The 10,000-nt window shown below is 40.7% G+C and overlaps 2 protein-coding genes and 1 long non-coding RNA gene across 3 annotated transcripts in view; all 3 read left to right on the top strand.

The window, feature by feature from the left end:
- The window catches only part of LOC119583277 (mucin-5AC-like), a 5,624-nt gene extending 154 nt beyond the window's left edge, over window positions 1–5,470 (top strand). Inside the window, exons 2-7 of the mRNA XM_037931747.1 lie at window positions 20–367; window positions 494–596; window positions 1,187–1,588; window positions 1,653–3,215; window positions 3,315–3,371; window positions 3,984–5,470. Of these exons, the coding sequence (XP_037787675.1) occupies window positions 20–367; window positions 494–596; window positions 1,187–1,588; window positions 1,653–3,215; window positions 3,315–3,371; window positions 3,984–5,470 (3,960 nt within the window). The remainder of the gene's footprint in view (window positions 1–19; window positions 368–493; window positions 597–1,186; window positions 1,589–1,652; window positions 3,216–3,314; window positions 3,372–3,983) is intronic.
- Window positions 5,471–6,111: 641 nt separating this feature from the next.
- LOC119583278 (mucin-5AC-like) lies at window positions 6,112–8,900 on the top strand. The gene is made up of 2 exons (XM_037931748.1): window positions 6,112–7,364; window positions 7,681–8,900. The coding sequence occupies exons 1-2, from the start codon at window positions 6,131–6,133 to the stop codon at window positions 8,898–8,900; spliced, it is 2,454 nt and encodes an 817-aa protein (XP_037787676.1). The 5' UTR covers window positions 6,112–6,130.
- Window positions 8,901–9,937: 1,037 nt separating this feature from the next.
- Window positions 9,938–10,000, top strand: part of LOC119583908 — a 2,712-nt gene continuing 2,649 nt past the window's right edge. Inside the window, exon 1 of the long non-coding RNA XR_005229745.1 lies at window positions 9,938–9,996. This is a non-coding gene — a long non-coding RNA (uncharacterized LOC119583908). The remainder of the gene's footprint in view (window positions 9,997–10,000) is intronic.

Below are 10,000 nucleotides of genomic sequence, written 5' to 3' on the forward strand. Positions count from 1 at the left end.
TAGATCGTGTTGTTGCCAGGTCTTCTCAACCTCGAGAGGGCAGCCACCTCAAATCCCAACTACCTCAGTTCTCTCGATAGCAGGGGTAACTGCTTATCCTGCTAAAAGGACCAGATATTCCAAGCTCTTACCCAGACAGCTCACCTGGGTGGACGCCACCTCTGCCACCCCCGCCAACGCTACCCCATATAAAGGGGAGTGGCAGGCTGAGGGCCCAAAGTCTGCCTGTGGGATCCACTTGAGCTTTACCCCACAGGCTTCAAATTGGGTTGGCAGTTGCCTGGGCACAGGCAGGATGAGTAACTCCCGTTCCCATCGTGCACCCCAGCAGTCGCCCTCCCAACATAATCATAGTCCACTTTACTTCGTTGGTTAGAGAGTCATTATCCCTCCCCCCAACATTTTCATTTATATGCATAGTTGCCAGAGAGTTTTATCTGGGGGAGGAGGAACTTTCAAAGCCCTCCTCCCCCAGGCCATCCATTGACCCCAGGCTAAGAGGCAGGGCGTGTCCTCACCCCGGCGGGCCATGACGCTATGCTTCCAGAGCCTCCTGCTGCTCCAAGATCCCCCACAGTTTAGCCTTGGACTGCAAGGTACCCTGTTTCCATGGGTGGCCACAAGGAGGTACTGCAGAAGTCTCGAGAGAGTCTATGAACTGGCAGGGGAGGCTTATGCATGGCTGCTTCTTTTTTGCACAAGGCTAGCCAGTGGTGGTAGCTGCCTAACACTTAGTACTATCTGTACACACAAACACACACACACACACACACACACACACACACACACACACACACACACACACACACACATATATATATATATATATATATATATATATATATATATATATATATATATATATATGTATGTATGTATGTGTATATATATATTATATATACATGTGTATACACACATTGAAATAGGTATTTTATGTCATTACTACATTGGATTATCATTAGGTGGTCTCTTAGAATATGAATACTGTTTCTAATTATGTTGATTTTAAAACGTGACAGAAACGAAATCGCTAAGGATAGTCTTTAAAATGAGTCAAACACTATTTTAGGACAGAAAAAAAGAAAAAAACTATGACCATTTCTGCATGACACCTCAAGCATCTCTGCATAATCTTCTATTCATCCTGATTGGAAAAGCAATCTCTTTATTTACATACTCTTGGCAGGTTCGACTCCATCGAGCACCGCCTCAATGATTTCAACGGAAACAGATGCAAGATTGCCCTCAACCACAGAGCTGGCTACAAACTCCACTGAGAAATCGCTAGAAACAGTTACTTTACCTGAAACATCGACCATTGAAGGAGAAACTGTCTTTGAAACAGTGACGCTTCCTGAAACATCGACTATTGACGGAGAAACTGTCTTTGAAACAGTGACGCTTCCTGAAACATCGACCATTGAAGGAGAAACTGTCTTTGAAACAGTGACGCTTCCTGAAACATCGACCATTGAAGGAGAAACTGACTTTGAAACAGTAACAATTCCTGAAACATCGACCATTGAAGGAGAAACTGTATTTGAAACAATGACGCTTCCTGAAACATCGACCATTGAAAACGGAAACTGTCTTTGAAACAGTGACGCTTCCTGAAACATCGACCATTGGAGGAGAAACTATCTTTGAAACAGTGACGCTTCCTGAAACATCGACCATTGAAGGGGAAACTGTCTTTGAAACAGTGAAGCTTCCTGAAACATCGACTATTGAAGGAGAAACTCTCTTTGAAACAGTGACGCTTCCTGAAACATCGACCATTGGAGGAGAAACTGTCTTTGAAACAGTGACGCTTCCTGAAACATCGACTATTGAAGGAGAAACTGTCTTTGAAACAGTGACGCTTCCTGAAACATCGACCATCGAAGGAGAAACTGTCTTTGAAACAGTGACGCTTCCTGAAACATCGACTATTGAAGGAGAAACTGTCTTTGAAACAGTGACGCTTCCTGAAACATCGACCACTGAAGGAGAAACTGTCTTTGAAACAGTGACGCTTCCTGAAACATCGACCATTGAAGGAGAAACTGCCTTTGAAACAGTGACGCTTCCTGAAACATCGACTGTTGAAGGAGAAACAGTATTTGAAACAGTGACGCTTCCTGAAACATCGACCGTGGAAGGAGAAACTATCTTTGAAACAGTGACGCTTCCGGAAACATCGACCATTGAAGGAGAAACAGTATTTGAAACAGTGACGCTTCCTGAAACATCGACTATTGAAGGAGAAACTGTCTTTGAAACAGTGACGCTTCCTGAAACATCGACTATTGAAGGAGAAACTGTCTTTGAAACAGTGACGCTTCCTGAAACATCGACTATTGAAGGAGAAACTGTCTTTGAAACAGTGACGCTTCCTGAAACATCGACGATTGAAGGAGAAACTGTCTTTGAAACAGTGACGCTTCCTGAAACATCGACCGTTGAAGGAGAAACTGTCTTTGAAACAGTGACGCTTCCTGAAACATCGACCATTGAAGAAGAAACTGTCTTTGAAACAGTGACGCTTCATGAAACATCGACCATTGACGCAGATATTTTCTTTGAAACGGTAACGGTTCCTGAATCCACTCGTTCTCCAGGAACACCTACAATGCCCCCGTCTTCAACAACAGCACCTGCAGCAACAACTGTTTTGACAGAACTGGAACAAAGGAAGAAACAACTGGAAGAGGAGATGGAACAGCTTCGATCTGTAATTGCTGCCAACAACGCAACCGCCAGTGCTCTTGCAGAGACGGAGGCAGCGTTGCAGCGAGTCATTGATGCCATAGGTAATAGTGGGAGGCACAAGAGGAGAAGACGATCCCCTACTTATGCTGTCAACCAAGGTGACGACACTGTGACAGTCGATCCATATTGTGAGGTAAATGAGGACAATGCCTTAACTGGGGACCCGACAGATCTGCTTCTTACAATGATCAATGATCTCTCCACCAAGCTATCCAACCTCACAACCGACCAAATCACCTGTTTCAATGAACTCATTGGTCATTTTGCCACACTCATAGAGAATGGAACCTTCGTCATCGATTCTAGTGTAGTCGCCAATATTACAGCCGCTGCAGAGGCAGCAAGTAGCGCCGTAGGAGAACAGGTAGAGTCTTTAGAGACCCTCATTTCGAATCTACAGGCGCAGGTAGAGGAAAAGAATGCCGCACTCAATGAACTGGAAAGTGAACCTACGTCTACAGCAGGCAAGAAATTTGACTTCTTTTGCCGTCGTTTATCCCATTTTAACAAATATCACAGTAACAGGAAATATGACCATTAGCTTTGAGATTTTCTCCTGATAGCCTTCAATTCAAAGATAAAAGAAAGATTTACGACAACTATTAATGCCATACAGTTTCGTATTAAAATCACAGCTATTAGTCCTTACCTGTTACAGCATTTATTCTTTTGACTGGCTTGACAAACTCATGTAAACGTTAAAGTGCGTTAATGATATGTTTTATTGATCCTTTTCTTATTGCTCTTAGCATTGATATATAAATTACATCCATGCAAATTTCCACATCTTCGCCAGAAACCGTTATGATCTCTGAGACCTCAACTATCGTAACAGTTGAAAAAGTTGCACACACACACACACACACACACACACACACACACACACACACACACACACACACACACACACATATATACAGACATCCATATATGTATATATATATATATATATATATATATATATATATATATATATATTATATATATATATATATATTTTGTGTGTGTGTGTGCGTGTTTGTGTGAGTGTGTGTGTGTGTGTGTGTATGTTTGTACAGTATAGAAATTTGTAAAAAATAAATAAATAAATACAATAATAATGATAATAATAATAATAATAATAATAATAATAATAATAAATAAAATTGTACATATCACCTCAGGCATCACTGCGTAATATTCTGATCCTCCTGATTGGAAAAGCAATCTCTTTATTTACATACTCTTGGCAGGTTCGACTCCAGCGAGCACCGCCTCAATGATTTCAACGGAAACGGATGCAATACTACCCACAACCACAGATCTGGCTACAAACTCCACTGAGAAATCGCTAGAAACAGTTACCTTACCTGAAACATCGACCATTGAAGGGGAAACTATATTTGAAACAGTGACGCTTCCTGAAACATCGACCATTGAAGGGGAAACTATATTTGAAACAGTGACGCTTCCTGAAACATCGACCATTGAAGGAGAAACTGCCTTTGAAACAGTGACGCTTCCTGAAACATCGACCATTGAAGGAGAAACTGCCTTTGAAACAGTGACGCTTCCTGAAACATCGACCATTGAAGGAGAAACTGCCTTTGAAACAGTGACGCTTCCTGAAACCACTGAAGGAGAAACTGCCTTTGAAACAGTGACGCTTCCTGAAACATCGACTATTGAAGGAGAAACTGTCTTTGAAACAGTGACGCTTCCTGAAACATCGACCATTGAAGGAGAAACTGTCTTTGAAACAGTGACGCTTCCTGAAACATCGACTGTTGAAGGAGAAACTGCCTTTGAAACAGTGACGCTTCCTGAAACATCGACTATTGAAGGAGAAACTATCTTTGAAACAGTGACGCTTCCTGAAACATCGACCATTGAAGGAGAAACTATCTTTGAAACAGTGACGCTTCCTGAAACATCGACTATTGAAGGAGAAACTGTCTTTGAAACAGTGACGCTTCCTGAAACATCGACCATTGAAGCAGAAACTGTCTTTGAAACAGTGACGCTTCCTGAATCCACTCGTTCTCCAGGAACACCTACAATGCCCCCATCTTCACCAACAGCACCTGCAGCAACAACTGTTTTGACAGAACTGGAACAAAGGAAGAAACAACTGGAAGAGGAGATGGAACAGCTTCGATCTGCAATTGCTGCCAACAACGCAACCGCCAGTGCTCTTGCAGAAACGGAAGCAGCGTTGCAGCGAGTCATTGATGCCATAAGTAATAGTGGGAGGCACAAGAGGAGAAGACGATCCCCTACTTATGCTGTCAACCAAGGTGACGACACTGTGACAGTCGATCCATATTGTGAGGTAAATGAGGACAATGCCTTAACTGGGGACCCGACAGATCTGCTTCTTACAATGATCAATGATCTCTCCACCAAGCTATCCAACCTCACAACCGACCAAATCACCTGTTTCAATGAACTCATTGGTCATTTTGCCACACTCATAGAGAATGGAACCTTCGTCATCGATTCTAGTGTAGTCGCCAATATTACAGCCGCTGCAGAGGCTGCAAGTAGCGCCGTAGGAGAACAGGTTGAGTCTTTAGAGACCCTCATTTCGAATCTACAGGCGCAGGTAGAGGAAAAGAATGCCGCACTCAATGAACTGGAAAGTGAACCTACGTCTACAGCAGGCAAGAAATTTGACTTCTTTTGCCGTCGTTTATCCCATTTTAACAAATATCACAGTAACAGGAAATATGACCATTAGCTTTGAGATTTTCTCCTGATAGCCTTCAATTCAAGGATAAAAGAAAGATTTACGACAATTAGTAATGACATACAGTTTCGTATTAAAATCACAGCTATTAGTCCTTACCTGTTACTGGATTTATTCTTTTGACTGGGTTGACAAACTCATGTAAACGTTAAAGTGCGTTAATGATATGTTTTATTGATCTTTTTCTTATTGCTCTTAGCATTGATATATAAATTACATCCATGCATATTTCCACAGCTTCGCCAGAAACTGTTACGATATCTGAGACCTCAACTATCGTAACAGTTGAAAAAGTTACACACGCGCACACACATATATACATACAGTCAGAAATATATGTACACACACACACACACACACACACACACACACACACACACACACACATATATATATATATATATATATATATATATATATATATATATATTTGTGTGTGTGTGTTTGTGTGAGTGTGTGTGTGTGTGTGTGTACAGTATAGAAATTTGTAAAAAAAAAAAAAAAAAAAAAAAAAAAAAAAAAAAAAAAGTAATAATAATAAATAAACAAATAAGTAAAATAATAATAATGATAATAATAATAATAATGATAATAATAATAATGATAATAAGTAAAATAATAATAATAATAATAATAATAATAAAATGAAAAATGAAATTGTACATTCAATCTTCTATTCCTCCTGATTGGAAAAGCAATCTCTTTATTTACATACTCTTGGCAGGTTCGACTCCAGCGAGCACCGCCTCAATGATTTCAACGGAAACGGATGCAATACTACCCACAACCACAGATCTGGCTACAAACTCCACTGAGAAATCGCTAGAAACAGTTACCTTACCTGAAACATCGACCATTGAAGGGGAAACTATATTTGAAACAGTGACGCTTCCTGAAACATCGACCATTGAAGGGGAAACTATATTTGAAACAGTGACGCTTCCTGAAACATCGACCGTTGAAGGGGAAACTATATTTGAAACAGTGACGCTTCCTGAAACATCGACCGTTGAAGGGGAAACTGTCTTTGAAACAGTGACGCTTCCGGAAACATCGACCATTGAAGGGGAAACTGTCTTTGAAACAGTGACGCTTCCTGAAACATCGACCATTGAAGGAGAAACTGTCTTTGAAACAGTGACGCTTCCTGAAACATCGACCGTTGAAGGAGAAACTCTCTTTGAAACAGTGACGCTTCTTGAAGCATCAACCACTGACGCAGATATTTTCTTTGAAACAGTAACGGTTCCTGAATCCACTCGTTCTCCAGGAACACCTACAATGCCCCCATCTTCACCAACAGCACCTGCAGCAACAACTGTTTTGACAGAACTGGAACAAAGGAAGAAACAACTGGAAGAGGAGGTGAAACAGCTTCGATCTGCAATTGCTGCCAACAACGCAACCGCCAGTGCTCTTGCAGAAACGGAAGCAGCGTTGCAGCGAGTCATTGATGCCATAAGTAATAGTGGGAGGCACAAGAGGAGAAGACGATCCCCTACTTATGCTGTCAACCAAGGTGACGACACTGTGACAGTCGATCCATATTGTGAGGTAAATGAGGACAATGCCTTAACTGGGGACCCGACAGATCTGCTTCTTACAATGATCAATGATCTCTCCACCAAGCTATCCAACCTCACAACCGACCAAATCACCTGTTTCAATGAACTCATTGGTCATTTTGCCACACTCATAGAGAATGGAACCTTCGTCATCGATTCTAGTGTAGTCGCCAATATTACAGCCGCTGCAGAGGCAGCAAGTAGCGCCGTAGGAGAACAGGTAGAGTCTTTAGAGACCCTCATTTCGAATCTACAGGCGCAGGTAGAGGAAAAAATTGCCGCACTCAATGAACTGGAGAGTGATCCTACGTCTACAGCAGGTAAGAACCTCTTACCACTTCTTTTACCGTCATTTGTCTCATTTTAACAAATATCACAGCAATACGAAATATGATTATTACCTTTGATATTTTCTCCTGGTAGCTATAAAAAAGGACAATTAGTAACACCGTATGGTTACATAATCTAGTATTAAAATCACAGCTATTAGTCCTTACCTGTTACTGGATTTATTCTTTTGACTGGGTTGACAAGCTCATGTAAAAGCTAAAGTGCGTTACTGAGATGTCTTATTTTGTCTTTTTCTCATTGCTCTTAGCATTGACATATAAATTTCATCCGTGCTTTTTTCCACAGCTTCGACAGAGACCGATACTATCTCTGAGACTTCAACTATCGTAACAGAAACTGTTTTTGAAACAATTACGTTACCTGAAACAACGACCATTGAAACAGAAATTGAAACATCGACTATAATTTTGCCTGAAACATCGACACTTGAGACAGAGACTGCTTTTGAAACAATTACCTTACCTGAAACATCGACAATAATTTTGCCTGAAACATCGACAATAATTTTACCTGAAACATCGACAATTGAAACAGAAACTATTTTTGAAACTGTTACCGTACCTGAAACATCGACAATAATTTTGCCTGAAACATCGACAATTGAAACAGAAACTGTTTTTGAAACTGTTACCGTACCTGAAACATCGACAATAATTTTACCTGAAACATCGACAATTGAAACAGAAACTATTTTTGAAACTGTTACCGTACCTGAAACATCGACAATAATTTTACCTGAAACATCGACAGTTGAAACAGAAACTATTTTTGAAACTGTTACGTTACCCGAAACAACGACCATTGAAACTGAAACTGTTTTTGAAACAATTACCTTGCCTGAAACATCGACTTCTAAAATAGAATATGAAACTTCTGAAACACCTGAAACACAAACTGCTCTCGAAACAGTTATCCAGCCTGAAACACCGACCCCTGAGCCGCCTGGTCCCGCACCTACCACAGAAGAGAGCAGCGACCGCGAGACCGAGCTTCGGAACCAGATCGCAGAGCTGAGTCAGAGAACAGGTAACCTTGAAGACGCAGACGAGTCTCTCAGCGATTTCAACACCGCCGTTGCAAATACAAGAAAGCGCCGTTCTGCTTCGTTTGCCATCAGTGAGGACGGTCAGGATATCACTATCGACCCTTACTGCGGCGTCAATAGCGAGGACAGCCTGGCTGGCAATACGTCATCTGTGCTTTTGGCAGTGCTGACTGATCTTTCAGAAGAGGTGTCCAATCTCACGACAGACCAGATCAGCTGCTTCAGTCAACTCTTTGAAAAATTCACTGCATTCATAGAGAATGGGACTATCACCATCGACCCTCTGTTTAAGAGTAGTATTATTAATGCTGTAAATGCTGCACGTGAAGCTGTGGGAGAAGAGCTTTCCGACGTTCAGGCTCTCTTAGCTGACCTGCAGGAAGAACTAGACGCTCTGACTGGGGGAACAACAACCTGGAAACAACGAATAGTCATATTTTTACAAGTCAGTCAGATGTAGAATCACTATGACTACTAATAAATTAGAGGTCCTTGACACAATGGGAACCAGAATTATCACGTAACAGAACCCAGCTCGTTATTGCTCTCAAAGGAAACAAAATTGCCATGCCATGAGATAGAAGAATGTCTGTCTGTAACTCTTTAAAGATTTTTAAAATTATTGTTAATACTATCCATTAACGTTAGGTTCATGTATGAGCGCCGTGGTCCAGAACATGTGATAAATTGCAGTTTTCACGTTGTGCTCTTGAGTGAGTCATGGTAGGTACCCAGTTCCTTCCACGGAGGTGCCGTGTTACCTTTTTAGGTAATCATTCTTCTATTTAATACCGGTCTTGGACCAGCACTGACTTGGGTCTTGGCCACCATGGAGGCAGCAATTCAGGTGAAGTTCCTTTGCCTAAGGAAACAACGCGGCAGTCGGTGACTCAACCTCGAACTCAGATTGCCGTGTGACAGTTTGATCCGACGCTTAACATTCGACCACGCGGCTTATTGTTATATATATATATATATATTATATAATATATATATATATATATATATATATATATATATATATATATTTTTTTTTTTTTTTTTTTTTTTTTTTTTTTTTTTTTTTTTTTTTTTTTTTTTACAGTAGATAAGAATAACTGCAAAAACAGCCGACAAACATTAATTGTACTTCTCAGAGAAATATTTAAAGTAAAAATAGCCCGGCAGCCCTAAGCACATTTACTTTAATGGTTTATCCATCTTGCTACCACTACTGAAAAAACAGTTGCACCTCTAAAAAACGCCTTCATTTACACCATTAAATGAATGACGGGGACATGTTATTATCATCATTCATAATGATAATAGTATTATGATGATAACAGCAATGACAGTAATAGAATAATAGTGATGAGACAATATTAACAATAATGTTTTAAATAGCAATGTCAAAATCTAACAAACCATCCTCATTTATTTAAAAAAATCGACAGTAAATAGCAAAGAAGCAGAACAGGAGAAAAGTCCCCATCCCTTATTATGATTCCTTATCCTTTGCAGTTGCTCCGGAGCCAGAGCCAGAGCCAGAGCCTCTACCTGTGCCTGCACCCCGAAAGGTAA

The sequence above is a fragment of the Penaeus monodon genome, chromosome 17 (assembly GCF_015228065.2).
Source record: "Penaeus monodon isolate SGIC_2016 chromosome 17, NSTDA_Pmon_1, whole genome shotgun sequence".
NCBI classification, from domain to species: Eukaryota; Metazoa; Arthropoda; class Malacostraca; order Decapoda; family Penaeidae; genus Penaeus; species Penaeus monodon.